Source organism: Talpa occidentalis, unplaced genomic scaffold, assembly GCF_014898055.3.
Source record: "Talpa occidentalis isolate TD23 unplaced genomic scaffold, MPIMG_talOcc4v2.1 talOcc4.5, whole genome shotgun sequence".
NCBI classification, from domain to species: Eukaryota; Metazoa; Chordata; class Mammalia; order Eulipotyphla; family Talpidae; genus Talpa; species Talpa occidentalis.
Genome location: NW_023604861.1, coordinates 44212442 through 44236005, shown reverse-complemented (window position 1 = coordinate 44236005; position 23564 = coordinate 44212442). Strand labels below are relative to the sequence as shown.

Sequence of the window (23564 nt, the reverse complement as noted above, 5' to 3'; positions counted from 1 at the left end):
ACCGGTTACCTATCTCAACCAAACATTTTTCGGAGTCTCTGGATTATTTCTACCCACCCTCCTAATAACACAATATCATGTGGGGCCTTCCCTGGTGGCTTAGGCCGTTGAGTGCAGTGCTGTGGAGCTGTCTGCAGCCTCTGCAACACCAGTTCAATTCTCGGCCAGCCTGGGAGAGTCCCACATGGCAAGGCAGACCTCTCCTGTCTCATCCGCTGCTCCCCTCAGCAGTGTATTTCGGTCTGTCTGCCTGTTCTGCTCCCCGCTCTGTCTCTGGTGAATCCCCTCACCCTCCCAGGCATCTGGCCTATACCCCAGTTCTTGTATGCATGAATAAATAAACCTTAAAAATAAATAAATAAATAAATAAAACAATATCATGTGGAATGTGGAATTATTTTGCAAATAACCAGCAAGTCTTTTTATCTACATAAGTAATTATAAACCATCTACTTCTTTTTTTTAGTTGAGGTAACATTGGTTTTAATATTTTGTTTCTAAAATTTTTTAATCTAAATAATATTTGTACATGTTAATGGGTCAAATGGTATATTCTGTAGTATTGGTATCAAATTGTAGCAACAATCAAATTAATTTGTGTGTGTGTGTGTGTGTATTTTTCATGTATGTTCAGAGTTTCTCAGATATTTCTTGGGGTTAAATTATCTGGTCTTAGACAAGTACATTTTCAACCTTATTAAGTATGTGAATTAAGAGTATTTGTTTAGCATATAACATTTTAGACTATTTCAAGAGGCCATTTCTAACATTTTTGCATTTTCACAAAGAATAAGATACTTTGTGCTTTTCATAATGAATGATCAAATTTTTTGGTTTGCTTTTCCATGTTGTAGATATTGCACCACCATATTGCCTCTGTAGAGAAATTGGCTTTGACTACTTCTGGATGCCCACTTGTAATTCAGTGCAAGAACTTCAGGATTGTGCATTTTATTGTTCCCAGAGAAAGAGATTGCCATGATATTTACAACTCTTTGCTACAACTGTCAAAACAAGGTACTGATCTTAGACAGCAAAACTTACTTGCTCAATTTTGAAATGAATTATCTAATGTCTAATATTGCTGTTTTATACTTTAACTTATTCTAAAGTCAAGTTCTTGTGCACTCCAAAATATGTTGTCTAGAAAGAGTTAGAAACTTCTAATGTGAATTGTAAGAATTAAAAGAATGGTTCCAAAAAAAAGCATAGTAATAAGGGAAAAGCAATATATTTATAATATCGATTTGAAAAACCATAGTCATATGTTTATGTTTTTGAAGTCTGTTGATAGTGTCGGAGCTTTTTTTAAAAGTGGATATCCCACAACCAAGGGGAATAACTTAGAAATTGATACTACAAAAGGAAAGTTTAAGGAGACCAGGCTCTTTCAGTAGCAAGGGACTAATATGTTTAATGGACTAGAATGGAGCATAAGGGAACTGAGCAGAGGGAAAAGAGAGTGTGAATCCTACTTCAGTAGAGGTAGGATTGAGAGTATAGGTCCTAAAGAGGAACCTTACGCCTTAGGAATCTGGAGGCGTCCTTCCCCCAATATGACTTGAATCACATAGATCTCTTCAGGAACACAAAGCGCAGGGGTTTGTCTGTTCTTACTGAATGTTATGTTTGTGGTAGTTGAATGTTGCTGGATTGTGGTAGTTTTGGAGTGGGTTTGTGCTCTCCCTCTTGTAACACATAAAGCCTGTAATCTATGTCCCATTGTCTCAGGTTAAATCAGGTCTTATAGTAAAGATGATTGTGTGACTTTTATGGAACTTACTATTGTTCAGAAATGTTTTCTGGAGCTCTGTGCAATCCTTGCATTTTTGTTCACACTGTCCTATGGGAATGTATGTGCAATTTTACATTCTATATTTAACATTTAGCTTTTTATTAGATTACTGTCTTTCTGTTTACATTCATGTGTTAGAAGTGTTGAATGGGAAGAGTCTGTCTTTAAAATTTTACTTTCAAGAAAAGGAAATATAGTGGAGAAATTAGTATTTAAGTCTAACTTTTATCTACTAATTTTGCTGATGCTATAAATTGAATCTCAGATTGATATGTGTGCCTTTATATATAGTTAATTGTGTCAAAGAACTGAGAAAATACTAGTTCATATATTACCCATCTCTTAAAGAAAAAATGGAGGCATAAAAATGAAAAAAATATATTTTTTTCATAGAGCTTCAAGTCTTGTTAGTTTTAACGTGTGTTTTTTTATGTACTACAGCAAAATATGAAGATCTTTATGCATTCTCTTATAATCCGAAACAAAATGATTCAGAACGATTACAAGGTTGGCAGCTCATTGACCTTGCTAAGGAATATAAGAGGATGGGCGTGCCAAACCCAAACTGGCAGTTGTCTGATGCCAACCGAGAATATAAGGTAACTTAGCAATTTCGAAGAAATTAAGAAAGTGTTAGTACCAGAGAGTCAGAGTATAATGGTAGCAAATTGTCTTTGTATTGCTATGTACTGTTCTTGCATTTAATAAATGCTTGCATTTTAAAGTTTTTTAAAGGTGGTTTCTAACCTCATGATTTTTGAACTTTGAAAAAAAAAAGGTTTGTTTTATTTGTTATTTACAGATATGTGAAACTTACCCCAGAGAACTTTATGTTCCCCAAAGTGTAAGCAAGCCAATAATTGTTGGCAGTTCCAAATTCCGGAGCAAGGGAAGATTCCCAGTTCTCTCCTATTATCATGAAGAGAAGGAGGTAGGAATCTTTTCATTTGCTTTCTATAAAGGTGGTATAACCGTCTTCTGCCTTAAGTATCCAAAAGAACACTCACTTTTACATTAAGAAGTTGTTGACATAATAGAGGAGTGCTGATAGAGGTATTGCTGATAGAGGAGTGCTGACTTTTTAATTACATTTTTGAAATTTTAAAGCAAAGCTGCCATGACAATCACAGAAACTTTCATTCTTGTATCTTTCTTCCCTCTTCCCCACTTCCTTTGTTTGAGTAGAGACTTGAAAACAATAAGATTCATGACCAGACTCTTCTTTCCTTTGGTTCTCTTTTGATCCTGCTTGTAGTGGAGGACACCAGATAATTTTGACAATGCAACTTTTGAGAAAAGGGAGAGAACCATAGATATTCCAAACTCATTTTCATAGTAAGCATTTCAAACTAGGAGGGATTTGCGATATGAAGAGGGAAAGTAGGAAGCTTTATACTAAGATGCTCTGATAGGGATTTTCATTTTAGTGGAACTTACTTTTGTAGCCTGTAACAGTAGGTTAGCAGGTATTATATGTTAAATGCTTTATATGCATGAGAACCTCATAACAACTATATAAAGCAGGTTTTGCTACGTACCTGTAACCTGCAAATGGGGAAACTGGTTCAGAGATGATAAGTCACTTTTCCTATATGTATCTGGTAAGTGAGGTATTTGATGCCAGTCTGACTCCCAATATTTTGTGGCCTGGTTTTTGTCCTTAGGAAACTTTTAGAATCTTCTTTTTCCTTATTGTGAAATTTCACAGTGATGTGCCTTGGTGTGCTATTTTAAATTCTATTTGGAAACTCAGGTCCCAGTTTTGGGAAATTACTTCTTTGTTAACTTACTCTCGTGTGTATGTGTGTATTCATTGACAATTGGGATTCCTAGTGTAAGCCTCAGTTTTTCTTAATTTTCTCTCTTATTTTCTATCTCTTTCTGTTTTCTGGAGGATTCCTCAACATTATTTCCAATTCATCTCTTTAATTCTTTATTTTTGCGATAGCATTTTGAAAGTCTTGTATGCTCTTTCCTGTTTTCTGAATTCTTTGTGAAAAGAATGCTTCCCACGCTAGTTATCTGTTTGTTCAGAGTTCCTTTTTTTCTGTTTGTTTTTGTTTCTCATGTCTTTCAGATATCTTATTCTTGGCTGACCTCTCATATTTAAGAGTGAGGTACTACAAAGTTGTGTAGTTTGTTTGTGTGCATAGTAGCTTCTCCAGTTTACCCAAACTGAGGCTTTCAGAGGTACCAAATCCTGAACTTTCCTTGGATTTTGCTGCTCCAGATACATTGCTTCTAGTGAGTCACAGCAAATAATTGGTTATTGTCAATTGCTTTCATTTCCTCCAATTTTATTGCATCTCTATTATATTTTGTCTTTTCCGCTATTCTCTTTGGCCTTTTTGGTTTTATACATTTTAAATTTCTTTATTTGAACTTTAGTTGGGCTTAGAAGGGAGCCAGAGGTAAAAAATAAAGTTTCAAATACACATTCCTAATTTACTTTTCAGAACAAAATCATAGGGATATGACAGGTTATGGTATGGCCTTTGTTTGACACACCCATGTTTGTATACATTTTTTATTTGGAAAACTTGGCTGATAATAGGTATTTAATCCCTAACTTAACAAATCAGAAAGTAGGTCTGAAAGAAGTTTTAATAAAGTAGTTCTTATTTTCTTCCTACTATTGTATTAAATTTTCATGGTTTTAGTTTCTGTGTGGATGTAAAATACATGAGTGTGAGTTACATAGATATTCTTTTCTTAATGATATTGTGGTTGGACTGTTTGAGTAGAATTGAGCTGGAATTGGTATGGATAAGATTAGAGAAAAAGTATATAGGCTTACATTTTTTTAATCTTCTTTTAAGATTTTAAATGACAATAAATTATGTAATCCACATTTACTACTTCTTACAGATATTTTAGTCCTCTTAGATTTACTATATTTTAACCCAGATTTGAGTTGAAAGTTAGTTTTCTCACATCTCATTTTACATAAATGTTGCTGACTTCTAGAGATCTAACGGTCTTTGAAAAATAAAAGTTCATATATTGCTGCTTTAAAATTATTTGTTTTATATTTATTGACTAATTTTTACTTAAACTGAAATTATTTTGTAATCTAAATCTAGCAAAGAATGAAAATATGGAAACGTGACATACAACTGACCAGGTATTTTTTCAAAGGACCTAAGATTTTTTTAATCAAGCTAGGTAAGAAAGCATTTAGGCTTTTTAGTAGAAGAGACTAGTGGGAAAACAGATTGCATATTTGATTTAAATTTTTGCATTTTTTTTCCTTTAGGCATTTTTTAAGACATATTCTAGACATCTTTGGATAATCTATTTTCTGTCTTTTAAAAATCAGGCTGCCATTTGTCGATGTAGTCAACCACTCTCAGGATTCAGTGCCAGATGCCTGGAGGATGAACATTTGCTTCAAGCCATTAGTAAAGCCAACCCAGTCAATCGCTATATGTATGTTGTGGATACCAGACCCAAAGTATGTGTCTTGAAAACAGTACAAATCTTTGTTAATTATTGGGAGTTTATCAATCAGTCCATATTTAAAATACCTGATGAATCCTAGTTTGTATTAATCCAGTCTAATGATGACTAAGGAATTCAGTCTCTTAAAAGCTACCATCATAGGAAACCAAATTCTCAGTAACCCAGATGGTATTTCTTAAGTCTTTTGATACATATATGTAATAGAAATTTGGGGAAACTGATTTTATATTGGGAACTCAGTAGTGTTTAAGTTATTTTGAAAGAATACTGAATAATGTGTGATGTAAAAAATTAGAAATTCTTACTACTATTGGTAGAATTTTTAATTGGCAAAATGCTTTGTTAAAATAATGCATCTTAATTGGAAATACTCAAGACATTAAGGGAAACAGTTAACTTAGGAAACATGGATCTAGAGAATTAATAGTAAATAGGAAATAGTTGCTCTGTTAGTTGTCTTTAATTTAAGGTTAAATTTTTATCACGGGAACAAATGTCAGAGTCCCTTTTTCTAACAAACACACTTAAATAGCCAGTTTATATAGGATCCTGAAACTAAAGTAATTAAAATCCTCAAAGGTAATGGCTAACATTACTTTTAATTTTTATTATAGCATCACATGCAGAGCTGGTGGGCTTCACAAAAGGACATTGGCAGAATTATAGTGAGGATTTCTTCAAAAATCTGGAATGATGAGAAAATAAGAGAAAGCGATGAGAAAAAGCGAGTGAGCTATAAATATAGAACACAATTTTAGGCAGCTTTGTTGAAAGGAATGGTAGTTGTTTTAGAAGTAATTCTCATCATTGTGTAATTTAAAAAAAGATATGTAGAAAACAAGATTAATTTCAGTAAATTAAAAAGTAATAAAAGGTAGAATTTAATAATTTGAAAACTTGTTAAAGAGAAAATACTTTCTTAGAATTCAAGAGTACTGGTGATATCTCTTGTAAAAATTTTTTTTACTTGTGTAATCTGGCTAGGTTAATGCTTAGATAATACTTGATATAAGAGATGATTATAATACAGGACTTTCTGGATAGGAGGTCTGAGGAAGATTTGTTTCTCAGGACCTATTATCTTTTATTTGTATTACTGATTTTGATACAAAAATTATATCTTTGACTGCTTTACTAGTTAAACTTAATTAGAAGTAATATAGAATAGTATTTTAAATTTCTAACTCTGACTTTAGTCATCATCAGTGCTGAATAACCACTGAAATGGTAAATAAAATTTTACAGTGCTTGTTAGCAACATTGGCCTGGGTCCATTGAATGGAAACACTTAGCTTTTTTTCTAAATTTGGTTCTGCTTCATTCAAATTCATAAGAATATTTAAGTAAATTGTAATGATGTGTTACATGAAATCCAAGTCTGAAAGAATCAAACGTATGGAAGGCCTCAGTGAACCTCTGGTGGCATTTGATCTGATAACTGAAGGCCATGGGCCTAAAGGCAGTTTGTTTTACTCCTAGAGAGAAGTTTGTTTTGGGCCCAGTTCTAGGAGATCTATCAGGCTAATGGATTATGTGTTGTATTATATACTGTATGGATCTCCACTTGTTTGTAATATTGAGGACTTCAGATGATCTGACTCACCTCAAATATGTGACTTTCTGAATGACCAAGTGCTCTAGGCTTATTCTGAAGTAAAATTTATAGGTTCATTCTGTAAAACAAAGACTCCACAGCTCTGCTCAGCTCCAATCATCTCAGATTAAGGAGAGATTATTTCCTTTTTTTTAAATTTTGAAAAATTAGAAACATAAATTTTGAAATATGGAAAACTGATTAAAAACAAAAAAAAATTATTTTCATGAATTATTTGTAGGGAACTTTTATGTATTCATGTTGTTATAGTATTCTTTTGTTTTTTAAAGATTTATTTTATTAATGCATACAAGAACTGAGGTGTAGGCCAGAGGTGCAGGGGGATAAGAGGATCCACCAGAGACAGAGTGGGGAGCAGAACAGGCAGACTGACTGAAATACACTGCTGAGGGGAGCAGCAGGCAAGACAGGAGAGGTCTGCTGCGCCATGTGGGTCAGCAACATGGCTGGGAATCGAACTTGTGCTGCAGTGGCTACAGATAGCTTCATAGTGCTGAGACTAACCCCTGTGCCACCAGGGAGGCCCTATTGTATTCTTCTTTACTGTTAATACATGTGACATTTTTATTTATTTAAAAAATAGTATCATATTCAGTTTTAATCAGTTCCTTTAAATTCTCTTGTAGCTAAAATACGGCTTATTTAATATTTTCATATTTTGGTAAAAACTAAGTTAAAAGATAATTTGTCACTAAATTTCTATAATTTTAAATTTTAGCTGAATGCAATGGCCAACAGAGCAGCTGGAAAAGGTTATGAAAATGAAGACAACTATTCTAACATTAGATTTCAGTTTGTTGGAATTGAAAATATTCATGTCATGAGGTCCAGCCTTCAGAAATTACTGGAAGGTATGATTATTGCTTACCTTCCAGGCAGCTTTGTCCAATAGAAATATAATGCTAATCACATATTAAAGTTTAAAATTGTAGAATTAGTATTTTCTAATATTTAAAAAAGTAGTAGTTGAAATTAATTTTAAGAATATATTTTCTTAACCTAACATTAAGAAAGCTTAACATGTAATCAATATAAATAATTATTAATGAGATATTTTACATATTTTCGCTGTAAGTCTTAAGAATTGAATGTGGGTTTTTTTACACTTACAGCATAGCTCAGTTTGGATTAGCCTCATCTCAGGTGTTCCATAACCATAATTGGGTAGTGGCCACTCTATTGGATGGTATGGTTCTAATAGTTTTAGAAAAATTACTATTGTTAGATATTCTTGGTAGTGAAGATTAATGTAGGATCATAATATTTCATTTAAACATTAATGATCTGGTGTGGAATTTTTAAAAATTAAAATACCAGACTATTTTTAATTAAATTGTTGTGCTGCAAATTATTTTAATAAAGAGATTGGAGCATTTTTTTTAAAACACAGGAAATGATAGCAAAATGTACCCCCAAATCCGTTATTGAGCTTCATAGTATCTTTTTATATATAGTTTTCCCTACAGTCACCTTCTCTTCTTACACAGTTCACTCACCTAAAGACATCTTAAATAGGACATCTTAAATAGACTCTTGTGCCATTCTAATGAAATGTTTTTCTCCCTTTTTTAGTCAATGGGACCAAGGGGCTTTCGGTCAATGATTTCTATTCTGGCTTGGAGAACTCAGGATGGCTTCGTCATATCAAAGCTGTTATGGATGCTGCAATCTTCTTAGCCAGAGTAACTGTTCATTGTTCATATTTGGTTTCTGGGTTTATGAAGATTGGAAAGGAATGGGTTTATTCTGTTGGGTGCTAGAATCTTTTCCAGTTAGATAAATTTTATTATGTTTTTCCTCTTAATGAGGTTTACTTTAATTTGAACTTTAACAATATTATGTAGCACTTAATGTAGGGACTTAAAAAGAAATTCCCACACTCTCTGAAACAGTGCCTTTGTGTTTGGTTTTTGCTTTAAGATTATGTGGTGTTTTGTCTTCTTTTTTAGAAATTATAATGTGACATTCTCATTGCAATCAGAGTTCTTTATCATTTAATAATTACTAGTATGATATTTGAATAAGTGGAACTTATTGATTACCTAACATGTATCCTGGTAGAATCTAAGTTATGTGATCTTTCTTTTCAGGCAATAATGGTTGAAAGTGCAAGTGTGTTGGTACATTGCTCTGATGGGTGGGATAGGACTTCCCAGGTTTGTTCCCTTGGCTCTCTATTGCTGGATTCCTACTACAGGACAATCCAAGGATTCATGGTAAGGATTTATTAGACTAGACCAGTGCTTCTTAAAGTAAGGTTGATTTTTGTCCTTCTAGGGGAAATTTGGTAGTATTAGGAGATATTGTTACAACTGAAAGAAAGGCTGTAGCTGACATCTAGCTTACTGATGCCAGAGACACTAGGCATTCTATAATATATAGGATGGGCCTACAGCACAGAATGATCTGGACATATGTTAGTAACGCTAAGGTTAAAAGGCCTTGAGTTATACTGATTTCCTTTTGTGACACCTTCTTGACAAAAATTTTAGATTTTAAGTTTTTTCCCTAAAATATTACAATAGAGGTATTTAGTATTTCTCATTTATCTAACAAATACAAATAATGTGGTAAAATAAGGCATAAATAAGAATATTAAAAAATCATGTTCAAGAGGAAACTTGCTATTTACAAGTTCTTCATATGCTAATTACTTTTTAGGAAGCATGTTTTATATCTGAAGATTAAATTTCCAGTTGAACAGATTTTCAGCTTTTTTAACTAAAACCCTGACTTGTCTATTGTTTCTTTTACATATGATCAGATTAACTCATTTTCAAATTTTATATATATTTAACTCATGTCATGTAAAGTAAATGAAGAGATGGTAGAAAGTTTTCATTAGTTTATAAGTATTAATTAAAATGCAGCTTAAAGCAAGAGAAAGTTTAGTATCACCAGGTTTAATATCACCACTCTGTGGTGCTAACATACTGAATCTGGAGCAGGACAAAGGGAAGTACATGTTTAATTTGTGATTGTTTGCTAGACATCCAAGTAAAATGATGTAATAAACAATAGGGACAATGTAAGAGCTTCCCAGGTAACAGGAACATTGAGAATAAAGCATAGCTCCGTTAGATGTCTGCAGAGTGGAGTCAGGGTGAGTGTTAGTGTTAAGAACTTGGGTGCAGAGGAATATAGTGGAGTTGAGAGTCTGAAGAAGACTAGAGTTTGGACTATGCCCTCTTTGGGTAGACGAGCCATTGAAGGACTTTATTTAGAGAAACATTTTGTAATTTGCTTAGATGCTTTTAAGAAGGTATTTTCATGTCTTGAAGACTAGGGGAATGGGAATGGAGGCAGAGGCTAGGAGACCAATATAGAAACTGTTATGATAACTCAAGAGAGAAAAAAGGAGGTCAGATTTAAGGCAGGACCACAGAAATGGAGGGGAGGGGATGAGTTCCAAAGGGGTGTTAAGAAAGTACAGTCAGTAAGAATTGTTCATGGATTATGGATGTGGAATAAGAGAGAGGCATTTCCAGGATCCAGGCTCCAGACTCAGTTGCCAATATGTACATTGCTATTCTTCTGCTCTTCATTGAAGTAAGCAGAGTAATATATCTAGTGGGAAAGATACTGAGTTAAGTTTTAAATGTTGGTGTATAGAGAATGGAAAAGGGCTTATAATAAAATCTGAGTTCCAGCCTGAAGATCAGTTGCCCAGGTTGCAGGTGTGGAAGTGGCAAAGTTAGGATTTAAGTTCATAAAATATAACTCCAGAAATTGCATCTTTACTTGATCGTGTTGTGACCGAAAACAGATAAAAGGAAGATTCAGGAGATTCGATGTCAACTTTTGAATTTGAATGCAAACTTTTCATTGGTCTCTACCATTTTATTATATAAGTAATATACAAGTAAGCCAAAAGTTTTAAACATCCACAATAGTCTACCACCCAAAATTACCCATTGTTAGCATTTTGTTTTACATTTTCCTAGTCTTTTTTTCTATGCACATAGTTTCATCATACATACATAATTGCAAGTGCAGTACTGCTTTATAATAATATGTGCTTTTCACTTAAAATGTAATAAGTGCAACTGAAACAGTTAAAGTCACAGATAACTGAATTTCCTTTTATGTGTCATTCACTTCTTTAACCCCACCTCTAAAATCCAGGGATTTTCTTACAATTAAAAATGTTTTGTTGTTTTGTTTTCAACCATAAAATTAAAGTATAAGTGCTTCTTTTTAAGATAATAAGATTTAGTCCATTCTGAACAACAATGAAAATTGAAAATAGTTATAAAATAAATTTTATACTTTTTTATCATTAAGGTTTTAATAGAAAAGGATTGGATCTCCTTTGGACATAAATTTTCAGAGAGGTGAGTCACAGTTAGACTTTTACATATGCTGTAAAATTCATAACTAACTTAGAGTGCCACAGTGTCTGTCTTCATCTGCTTGCATGTCTGATGGGGTGTGAGAGTGTTATGGTTTTTGGATAAAGACTAATTTAATTTTTTTCTGTCATTTCAGTTTTCTTACCTGAGTTAATTTTCATGGCTACTTGCTACCTTTTTTGTTTATATGTTGTAGTTAGTAGTTACAGATCCTTTAAAATTGCACTTGAAAAACTCATCATCATAAGTTGTTTTAATAAAAGCAATACAGTTTTTTGTCATAATCTAACAATGGTGATTTTGTGTGTATGTGTGTGTATGTTTAATTTTAACAATACCTGAACAATGAATTTTTAGAGGCAACTTTAAAAGCTTGTACTTTCTGGGGTCTCAGGTGTGGCCATTTGGATGGTGATGCAAAGGAAGTCTCACCGGTGTTTACTCAGTTCTTGGAATGTGTATGGCATTTGACTGAACAGTTTCCACAGGCCTTTGAATTCAATGAAGCATTTCTTCTTCAGATCCATGAACATATTCATTCATGTCAGTTTGGAAACTTCCTTGGAAATTGTCAAAAGGAAAGAGAAGAACTCAAGTAAGATGGTTTGATGAAAATGGACTCTTTTTTTTTACTAGCTGAGGGAGGTCTAACATAGATCCTTGAACTTCATAAAATATCTTGACATGAAACAGTCCTGAATTTTATCATAAAAATTTTGTTTGTATTTCTGAAACTCAATACCTTCATCCTTCATAGCCTCAGGTTAATAGTAAAAATACATTCAAAACATTTGAAGTGTAGCCTGCATACAGAAAAGTACCTATAGTATCAATTAAAGGCCAATAAATCTTAAATTCATTTACCTATGTAACCAGCACCCAGAATAAGAAACATTACCAACATTCTAGAATGCTCCTTTCTAGTCTGAATTTACATTTAGAACAAAATAATCTTGACACAATTCCATTTTCCAGAAAGTATTCATCATTAAGTTTTAAAGTATGGTAAAAGATTTAAGTATTGATTTTAAAGTACAATGAAACCTTATAGTTCTTACATTTCTAAACAGGCATTTCTTTGGCATGAATAAATTTGCCTCTGTTGGTTGCAGTTTGTCCTTGAGTGGGGTCCCATACTTATTCTTCCCTACCCTGGCTTTGAAGGTAGCAGTTTCTGGCTGAATTCTAATGCAAGGGAGGGCTTTGGTAAGGCTATGAGGTATATATCCATGCCTCGGATTCAGAGTTTATAGATTTCTTCCAAAGAGTCAATAAAAAGCAATTACAGATTCGTGAATGTTCAAGTGAGATACTAGAGAAGCTAAATCTGTTAGTAATTTGAGCAGCCATGTACTCTTACTCCCAACAGAGTTGAAGGCAGAACTGAGATCATATGGAAGATTCTAAGATGTGTAAAGGGAATAACAGAGCATATGTAAACAGAGTTTGAAAGAGATGAACAAAATCACAAACATTAAGACTTTAGCTCTGTGCTGCAGTAATTCACGGTTTATCATAATTTGGAGCAGGTGACTCTTGGAATCTAAAGCTATTTTACGAAAAATTCCCTTCTCAATTAGTTCGAAACATTCTCATAAATAAGAGAATGATAATAAAAGAGATTATTTCCGGGCCTCCCCGGTGGCGCAGCGGTTGAGCGCTGGGTTGCGAAGCTGCCCACAGCCTCTGCTGCGCTGGTTCGATCCCCGGCTGCTCCCCGGCCACCTGAGGAGGGTCCCACATGGCGCGCAGACCTCTCCTGCCGCCCGCTGCTCCCCTCAGCAGTGTACTTCGGTCCTTCTGCCTGCTCTGCTCCCTGCTCTGGCTCTGGTGAATTCTCTCACCCTCCCGCACTTCTGACTGTATCCAGTGCTTGTATAAATAAATAAATTAAATAAATCTTTAAAAATAAAATAAAATAAAATACTATTTAAAAAAAAAAAAAAAAAAAAAGAGATTATTTCCTACCAGTCATTCTCTTAAGAACATACCTACGTGTCATTTTAAGGGCTATAAAAAAATGAGCATATTCTCCACTTCCCCCCCTTTACTCCTATCTATTTTATGTATACTTCGTAAGTATATCTAAAACTATTCTATTCTTTACTCACCTACTTATTCTTAGATTTGCAATATAATTAGTAATTTTTACTCTTGAGTAATATGATTTTTTCTTAACACCTTGTTCGATGTACTTAGGTGTGATGATTTGAAATAGGCGTAACAGGGAGCAAATTTTATGAAATTGTGTGAGGTAAGAAAGGTATCTCTTGGACCTCCCTGGTGGCCTAGGGTTAAGTCTAGTGCTACTTTGGTGGCTTGAATTCTATCCCCAGCAATGGAGCTAACCCACACAGCCCAGGAGACCTCTCCTGTTTGGCCTGCTGCTCCCCTCAACAGTGTATTTCAGTAGATCTGTCTGTTGTGCTCCCCGCTCTGGTGAATCCTCTCACCCTCTGCAACTCTGGCCTATACCCCAGTTCTTCTACACAAAAATAAATAAATAAAAATCTTTTTAAAAATGAAAGGAATCTCTTAAAGTTTATGGTTTTGAGAGAAGTTGATAAACCTGTATATATTCAAGGGATATGAATCTTGAATCTTTATTATACGATTTTGAGTGAAAAAGGTGAAACGAGAATACAGAATTCAGAGACAAGACGGGGTTAGACTTTGAATAGGAAGAGAAAGTAAAACTTTTTGCCTGATTTATTAAAATTAGTGTGACCATCTATGGGAAAGATCTTTGTTTTTCATTACATTAAGGTTAAAGGAGAAGACTTACTCTGTGTGGCCATTTCTTTTGGATGATCAAAAGAAGTACTTAAATCCTCTCTACAGCTCCAAATCTCAGAAATTTGCAGTTTTGGAGCCAAATACAGTCTCTTTCAATTTCAAGTAAGCCAGCATCTTTGAAGTGTTTAATTTATACTTGACTTTTCTCAAACACATTTTATTGAAACTTCATTTTTGTCATAAAGGTTTTGGAGGAGCATGTACCACCAATTTGATCGAACATTGCATCCTAGACAGTCTGTGTTTGACATAATTACGAATATGAATGAGCAAAACAAGCAGTTAGAGGAAGATATTAAAGACTTAGAATCTGTAAGTATTCTAATGTAGCTGATGTAAAATATTTGGAATATTAAATCTGTTTCCTTACTTGTGTTGTCTGTGCAAATCAGTGTATATAGAAAACTGTAAGTACACGATTGCTTCAAAATTAGATCTCTACTTTAGGTTTGTTTGAAGTGCCTTTCTATATTTTAAAATATATTGAAATAGTTTAAATGTTTAGAAAAGCATAGCTATAAACCTAATAAATATTGGGGTATCCACAACCTAGCTCTGTGAGATTTTAGCATTTACCTTGTTTGCTTCAGATTTTTCATTTCAAGAAATAATGCATTATAAATGTATTTGAGGACTCTCTACTCACTCTTTCCCCATCTACTTTTACTGTGCTGAATCATACCTGTGTATATTTCTATACTTGTATTGCATGTTTACTACAATTTATAATGTTTTAATATACATTTGCCCACTATTATATAAATATATATTACATTTATTATGTATTGAGAAAACACAAAAGAATATACATATTGTATAAAGACATGAGGCAGCAGATAATACAGATGCCCATATATCCTTTACACACTTAAGAGATTGCATATTTTAAAACTATGACAGGCTTCTCATACGGTCATTCTCCATTTTGCTCAACTGTGTTTTGAAATGCATGGATAATTGATACATGTAGTTTTAATTTATCATTTTTGGGAAATTATTGTATAATAGTCTATTATATGAATAAATATATCACAGTCTATCCCTTCAGCTGTTACTGAATATTTAAAACGTTTTCAGTTTTGGATTTCCATGATGAACAAGTAAGCTGAATGACTTTTTTTTTTTTTTTTATAGAGGCATGCTTTATTTATTTGTTTGCTGGTTTGTTTGTTTGTTTTGTTTATACATGCACTGGGTACAGTCAGAAGCGCGGGAGGGTGAGAGAATTCACCAGAGTCAGAGCGGGGAGCAGAGCAGGCAGAAGGACCGAAGTACACTGCTGAGGGGAGCAGCGGGCGGCAGGAGAGGTCTGCGCGCCATGTGGGACCCTCCTCTGGTGGCCGGGGAGCAGCCGGGGATCGAACCGGCGCCGCAGAGGCCGCGGGCAGCTTCGCAACCCAGCGCTCAACCGCTGCGCCACCGGGGAGGCCCTGAATGACTTTTTTATGAGTTTGTTGGCCACTTGGTTTTTCTTTTTATGCGAATGGCCTATTCAAATCTTCACTCATTTTCCTGTTGTCACATTTGCCTTTTCCTTACTGACTTTGTAAGAATTCTTCATATACAAGACACTAATTCTTTGTTATATGTATTGGAAATGTCTTTGTCTATTTTTGTCTCTCCCACTTTATTTGTGGTAAGTTTTGTACAGATATTTGAATTTTAATATAGTGTTTTGTGCATCTTTGTGTACCTTGTTTAAGAAAGCCTTCTCCACCCTGAGATTGTTCTATAATCTTTTCTTTGTCTTTATATATATATAACTGAAAAGGAATAGTAATTACGTATTTTTTAAATCCTAGGTAGTTGCTGTAGTTCAGTAAGACTATCTAGTCTGCCTCTCGGGTGGGAACATTCTTTAACCATTTCTCAGCTAAGAAGTAATGATTGCTTTAGTGAACTGCAGGAAGATACATAAAAGGAGAGGCAAACTGAAGATGTAATGTAGTTAATAAAAGAAGATTGAATGGAGATCAGTCCAATGATTTGGAGAGTTTGATATTCTGCCAGAAAGTATTTTTTTTCAATCTTCTGTTATGTTTAAAAATTTTAAAAAGTGCTTTCATGTCTACTTCACAAATCTTTGTAGAAAAACCATGTAAGAAATCTTCTTAGGCAATAAGAAGATAATGTATTTGCTACATTATCAGTTGTGAATTCAGGGTGTATTTCTGTATTTCTTTCATTATAAAATGTATAGTTAGATTTTGTAGGTAGTAAATGTCCTTTTCAAATATTAATTTATTATTAATTTATATAGAATATTAGTGATCTTCTGTAGTCCATGATCTTCTGTAATAAAATCTTAGCTAATGATTTTCATTGCAAAATTTGTGAAGAGCTAGGACTCTCAACAATGTCTTTTTCACCTACATTCAATTTTATTAATTTTTGAGAGTAATTTTAATTATATACAATTTAACTATTGTACATAAAAAGAAACTTGTTAAAGCATGTTTTCTTCTTTCATATAACATGTTGAACATGTAGTATATGTTATTTAGTAATTTTTTTTTGAAATTTGAATTTGTTCTAGAAAATGAAGCAATACAAAAAGAAGCAAGCAGATGGAGTTCTCACCAAGGAATTGTTGCATTCAGTTCATCCTGAATCACCTACCCTCAAAGCTTCACTGTGTTTTAAAGAGCAATCTCTGTTACCTGGGAATGATGCTCTTCGAACTATAGAGGGCAGCAACCCAGCAGATAATCGTTACAGTGAATACACTGAAGAGTTTTCCAAATCAGAACCTGCTGTGGTCAGCTTAGAGTATGGTGTAGCAAGAATGACTTGTTAGACTTCCGGAGTATTTTCTGAACCTATTGTAATGGAAGAAGTGGATTATTGTGAGGGTGATGTGTGTGCATGAGCAAAAGTAATTTGTCTTATAATGATCTTAGAGTTTAACAGTTAATAGTTGAAGAGAGGATAATAACTGCTCTTGTCAGAGAAATATGTCAGTTTTATTGCATTTCTGGCAAGGAATGACTTTCAGTTTTGTGAGAAATGAGTGGTGTTGGTGGGTTCACTCAAGAAACAATTCTACTGTATAGTAGTGGATTGACATTTCTGTATCATTTATATGTTAATTACAGACAAACATCAGTGGCCATCCTTAAGTATAATTTAATTGCCAGTAAACAAACTTAACAAAGTGGTCCCTAATAATTGAAACGGCATGTACTTTGATTATGTAACTGAATATTTACATATTTTGCCTACTAGTGATGTTTAATGTTGAAGTGCCATGAAATATATTTCTAAGAAAGCCTTAAAATCTCAGTTTATTCTTTACACTTAAGTTTTTTAGCCTAGAATAAGATTTTTTTTTTGTTTTGGCCAACCTTGTTTTATTTGTAAAGAGTTGTGCTCTGTAACAGCAGTTGCATGCTATAATATGCCTATATAAGCAATTGCAAAAGTACACTGCTACTGTAATGTTTAGCAGGTCCCAAATCTGCATTCAAAATTAACAAAACTGAAGGTTTTATTCTGATTACAGTTTGTTTAGTGCTACATTTGATAACTTATTCACAACTTAGATTATTGGCTTCTTGAGTATATATAAGAATATTGACTGTCTTTTATGTATGGATTACTGCATTCCATTTATTTTTTGTGGTTGACTTTATTCCTTTGGTAACTAAGTGTAAAGTGTTCTAACTGAAATTGTTTTTAGAAACAATGTACATACATACATATTTTTTAAACTTCTTTATCTCTGATGAATTGTTGTTCCTAGAATATCTAACTTAAAGTTTACCCAAAATTTTAGAGGTTAAAAAAGGAACTACAGATAGTTTAGATTTGGCTTGGTTGCATGAGTTTTAAAGCAGTTATTTCTGTGAAACATTTTTTTCTTCTCTATTAGTAGAGAAGAGTGAAAAAGGATAATTAAGGATAGCCTAATATGAAGCTAATGTTTAACAAAAGCAACTTAGATACTAGGAATTGTTTTATTTTACCATGTTAACTGTTTAGTCTATGAACTAGTACATACCTTTAAATTAAATCATTTGTAATTGACAGTATCACCTCTCTGGCTTTAAAATGGAAAGTTTAAGTAACATGAGTGGCACAAGGTATGATTCAGGAGTACGAGCGTCTCTGCATAGGATTCCTCAAGTGTCTCTTTTTTACACCTATGTCTATTGTTAGTTTTGATCGTAAATATATTTTTCAAGTAGAAAACAACTTTATTGTATGAGAGCTTATCTAATCCTGTTTATTTTTCCAATGCTTTTCTGTAACATGTTACATAATAAGAAAAATATTCATTTTAAACAATAACAGTAACAGAAAAATACTATTAAATATTGTCTGTGATTTAGCAAAGCCTATTTCCATATTGAAGCTCTGGGACAGGAAACTTAATCTTTGTGACTGCAAAGGGAAACTTTAGTGCCTTGTTACTTGGTTCTTGTTACTGATCGTGGTTTTAGAATCTTTCTTGGCAGACTTTTATATTCACCTGTTTGGTTTATTATCATAATCTTCAACTTTACACATATATGTATGTGTTTATGTGCTCACACAGACTGAGAAATCAGTGAACATTGTAAGTGACCTGCAAGGTAAATGTTTGTTGGCAAGAAGCAGATTGTATATATGTCTTAAAAAATTGGATTTACATTCAGTATGTCTGAGAATCTATAGCATGTAAATTATTTCATGTATTATTTAAAGGTAATTAAATGTTCATGTTTTACTTTTGAAAAAGCAAATAGGATCAGATGGCTGTTTTTTTTTCCCCTTTACCTAAACAAATGGACCTCCACTCTATAGTGATCATAACAGTATAAAGTTTGAGCAGTTCATTTTTCAAAATATGGATGTGGAAAAATGGTAACTGTTACATGCATAAATAATTTCCAGCAAATACAGTTTATAATATCATTACGTTTTCCTTTTACTCCTGTCACTTTCTAATGTTATAATCACTATTGTGCTCTTATCAACATGTTGATGGAAGACAGTATCTGATGAATAGGTACATTCAAGGTGAAATGACTCTCCAAATGTTGATCTGGGTGTTTATTTTATTTATTTTTTATTTATTTGTTTGTTTGTTTGTTTTGTTTATACATGCACTGGGTATAGTCAGAAGCACGGGAGGGTGAGAGAATTCACCAGAGCCAGAGCAGGGAGCAGAGCAGGCAGAAGGACCGAAGTACACTACTGAGGGGAGCAGCGGGCGGCAGGAGAGGTCTGCGCGCCATGTGGGACCCTCCTCCGGTGGCCGGGGAGCAGCCGGGGATCGAACCGGCGCCGCAGAGGCTGCGGGCAGCTTTGCAACCCAGCGCTCAACCGCTGCGCCACCGGGGAGGCCCTGATCTGGGTGTTTAAATAGAAGGAAAATTACTGGCAGAGAAAAGTATGACTTTATTTGGGGGTGTTTGAATAGGTTAGATAGGCTAGAAGTAGCTTAGAGCACCTTGAATAAATTAAAATGTAGGAAAGACTTTAAAAATTCTCTTTATTTGGTTGGGAAGTAGTGTTAACTTTTTTTTTTTTCAATTGTTTTTAAACCAGTTTTAGGTTCACAGGAAAAAAATTGGGAGAAAGTTTCAGAGATTTTTTTTTCCTGCAGCCCCTTCCCCCACTCATGCACAGCCTCCCCCATTATCATCATCTCCCCCCAGAGTGGTAATTTGTTACATTTGGTGAACCCATGTTGACATCTCATCCTCACCCAGAATCCATAGTTTGCCTGAGGATTCACTTGTGGTGGTGTATGTTATGTGTGTTTTGACAAATGTATAATGATATCATACAGAGTACTTTAATGCCCTAAATTTTTCACTGCGTTGCAAGTCATCTTGCTTTACCTGTTCACCCCTCCCCTTTCCTCCAACCGCTGGCAACCACTTATCCTTTTATTATCTCCATAGTTTTACCATTTCTAGGATGTCTTAATGTTGGAATTATAGTATATAGCCTTTCAGATTAACTTTTTCATTAAATAATAGGCATTTAAAGTTCCCCCATGTTTTTTCATGCCTTGATATATTCCTTTTTAGTATCCATTCTCTGTATGTACCACAGATTGTTTATCCATGCATCTATTAAAGCACATCTTGGGGTACCTTCCTGGTGGCGCAGGCGTTAAAGTCTCATCACTATCAAGCTATGGCCAGCCATTGCAGGGTGAGTCCTATTCCTTGCCAGGGTGCTAACACACGTGGCCCAGCAGACCTCACCCACCGCTCCCCTCAGAGTGTATTTCAGCAGATCTGCCTGTTCTGCTCCCCACTCTGTCTCTGGTAAATCCTCTCACCCCTTGCAGCTCGGGCCTACACCACATTTCTTGTATGCATAAATTAATAAACTTTTTTAAAAAGCAACCCACATCTGGGTTGCTTCCAAGTTATGGCAATTATGAATAAAGCTGCTATAAATGCCTGTGTGAAGGTTTTTGTGTGGCCAGTTTTCATCTCCTTTGGGTAAATACCAAAGGTACATAATTACTGGGGTTACATGTTAAGAGTATGTTCATTTTTTAAGAAACTGCCAAACAGTTAACATCTTGAATGAGGGCCCCAGATGCTTCACATCTTGCTAGTGTCTGGTGGTGTAAATGTTCTGAATTTTGACCATTCTAACAGGCATGTACTAGCCTTTTGGGATTATTTTGGTAGACACTAACTTTTAAAATACTGAAAAATATGTGGTTGTTACTCTTAAATTTAATGAAATGTCGATCATCAGCAAAACGAGCAGTTGCAGACTTTTCTCAGAGACATTGATTCATTAGTCAAGTTTTAGTTACTTTGTTGGCTTTTCAATGTGGCCATCTAATAGACATCAGCATATCTTGAAATAAGATGTAGAACTTGTTTTCAAAATTGCATTAACTATGTGTTAGGAATCTAGAGATCTATTTTTAATAAAGTCTAATCCAGAATGATTGTCTTAAAAAACAGTATTCTACTGTACTTGCCATTTATTAAAAAAAAAAAAAACTGATTTCTGCCATTATTATAAAAAGTACTAGTGTGTTACTTGTTATTTCTAGGCAAGTGAAGTATCTTTGCATAGACTTTTTTATAAAAATAGTGGCATATATGACTGAAAACAACTTAATGCCTGACCTTGAGTTTCTCATTCAACAGGTTTTAGTTGGGGTTTTGGAGCTAAAATAATTTGCATAGCAAAGTATTTCATTTAACAATATTTTGATTCTGATGCAAAGTGATAGGGGAATCACTGAGAAATGTCTGAAGCCACCTACCCTGAGAGCAGCGACCATCTCTTGTTCTTAAAAGAAATGCAGAATTACTCTTGTATGAAGAGCAATAGATTGGGGAGCAGCATACTTCTGAAACATTACTACATAAGTAGGAGTGAGAAATAAACCTTGGTTTTAAGTCACTGACAGTTGGGACAGTTTGTCTCTGTAGCTTAACCTAGTTCATTGTCAAAGATGAAGTCACTAAGACACCTAAGAAATCAATAACTTTCTGATTTCATCTACAGACTAGTCACTCATTATTGCCAAATGGTCTTCTGTTATTTTTTTGTACATATCAAGTTAAGGTTCTTGCACTGCACTTGCTTATAACTCTTTAGTCTTTGACAGTTCCCTCAATTTCTCCCTCTTAGCACTGACTTTGAACCAGATTTGTATCCTCTCACTTTTCTACATTTGACTACTTCCTCATGGTGTGGATCTAACTTGTTCTATCTGCTGTACCTCCTGCAAAATAAGCATAAATGAAATTCAAATTAAGCAGTCCATTGTAAAGGTACACCACCCCCTCTTTTGTACTTACCAAATGCTCTGTGGTAATGGGGTGATGTTTTGGCAACAAACTGAGTATCTCATTCCCTAGCACCTATCCATTGACGGTACTTAACTGAATGGATTGTTTTACTAGGTGTTTTAAAATGGTGATTTTCTAATTTTGTCTTCCACTGTAAAATTTGTTTGATGACATTTTTTAAAGAAATGCTTTCATTTATCAACTGGGAAAATTTCCTTGGGGAGAAAAAGGCAAAGCATGTGCTTAATTCTTCCCCTTTAATTTTCACAGTAAGGAGTTGTAATAGTCACCTACCCAAAATGAGTTTTCTGTCTGCAGGAATGTGAATTTTTATTGTCAATTACAGTAAGTGCTTTTCCCTCAAACTGTTCTAAATCTAGAGAGGGGAGGCCCTTCAAGTTGCTTCTATATCCTTTTTTGACATGCCTTACTAGTTTTGAGCACATTTTTGGTCTCTGGCATAAGTAGATGTCCCAAGCTTCTGTTTTTTTTTTTTTCTATCCCAGTTTTAGAATTAACCATTTCTTCAGAGAAATATTTTTTTTTTTGTTATTTATGTATTTGGACTTCTAGTAGTTGTCTTTTTACTCTATATAAAGTACTTTGTTCATTTTGCTTTAGTTAGGTTCTTATTTTTGGATTGTCAACTACATGTACTATTGTTTGACTCATCTGTCGATCAATGAGCTTTTTCTACTTTTCCCTTTCTCCTCCCTCTTTTTCCAGCTATTTATTTCATGTTATGGGGATATGTGACATTACCAAAGTATTTTCCCACCCTTACCTCTAATCTTGTACTCTTGAATTTATCACAGAAAATCTTCAATGCTCAACACCTACCTTTTGCCAACATTTCTGCAGTGTTTATTCCCTCCAAAGGGCTTACAGGTATAAAAATCTTTATATCTGGTATGATTACAACTTTTCCCATAGATTTGGTTCTTGAAGGGTAGCATGGCTAGTTATAAAATCTTTTGCTCACAATTTTTCTGGGCTTTCATGGAAATAATGTTCCACAGTTTCCTTACTTTTGTATATCGTTGAGAAGACTGGTGCCAGTTTGATTTTTTTCTGTTGTAAGTGACTTGGTTCTTTCCCTAGAGGCACAGTGGGCTTTTCTTTTAAAAGTGAAATAGTTTTATAAGCATTGGGCAGTTACCTCCTCTTGGTCAACTTTTCCAAGAGGAGGTAACTGCCCAATGTTTATAAGACCTGGTGCATTAAGACCTGGCTCAACATACAGATTCAGGTCTCTAATTTCAGTTACGTTTTCTTGAATTGTGCTTTTAAACACTAGTTCTGTTGTTTTACTTTATGTCTTTAGGAACTCAAATTATATGAATGTTGGGTCTTTTTCATTTTCTATTTCAGCTTTCCTTTTTACCCTTTTTCCCCATGTCTGTTTAATTTTCAGCACTTTTTCATTTCTTTTTTAAAAATTATTTTTATTTTTTTACATCATTGTTCATTTTTATTTTTTTTTTTTTAGAGGCATGTTTATTTATTTATTTGTTTGTTTGTTTGTTTGCTTGTTTATACATGCACTGGGTACAGTCAGAAGCGCGGGAGGGTGAGAGAATTCACCAGAGCCAGAGCGGGGAGCAGAACAGGCAGAAGGACCGAAGTACACTGCTGAGGGGAGCAGCGGGCGGCAGGAGAGGTCTGCGCCATGTGGGACCCTCCTCTGGTGGCCGGGGAGCAGCCAGGGATTGAACCGGCGCTGCAGAGGCCGCGGGCAGCTTCGCAACCCAGCGCTCAACCGCTGCGCCACCACCGGGGAG

The 23564-nt window shown here is 34.4% G+C and overlaps 1 protein-coding gene across 6 annotated transcripts in view; it reads left to right on the top strand.

The window, feature by feature from the left end:
• The window catches only part of MTMR6 (myotubularin related protein 6), a 30098-nt gene extending 11297 nt beyond the window's left edge, over positions 1-18801 (top strand). For 3 of the 6 annotated variants that reach the window (XM_054701791.1, XM_054701787.1, XM_037527046.2), the window contains exons 3-15: positions 855-1017; positions 2237-2394; positions 2598-2726; positions 5115-5249; positions 5872-5985; positions 7591-7723; positions 8445-8554; positions 8963-9088; positions 11157-11206; positions 11619-11819; positions 13991-14122; positions 14206-14332; positions 16557-18801. In XM_054701791.1, the coding sequence (XP_054557766.1) occupies positions 2341-2394; positions 2598-2726; positions 5115-5249; positions 5872-5985; positions 7591-7723; positions 8445-8554; positions 8963-9088; positions 11157-11206; positions 11619-11819; positions 13991-14122; positions 14206-14332; positions 16557-16817 (1572 nt within the window). In that variant the 5' untranslated portion in view covers positions 855-1017; positions 2237-2340 and the 3' untranslated portion in view covers positions 16818-18801. The remainder of the gene's footprint in view (positions 1-854; positions 1018-2236; positions 2395-2597; positions 2727-5114; positions 5250-5871; positions 5986-7590; positions 7724-8444; positions 8555-8962; positions 9089-11156; positions 11207-11618; positions 11820-13990; positions 14123-14205; positions 14333-16556) is intronic. The other 3 variants (XM_054701790.1, XM_054701788.1, XM_037527045.2) reach the window with 1 other exon arrangement.
• The last annotated feature ends 4763 nt before the right edge of the window (positions 18802-23564 follow it).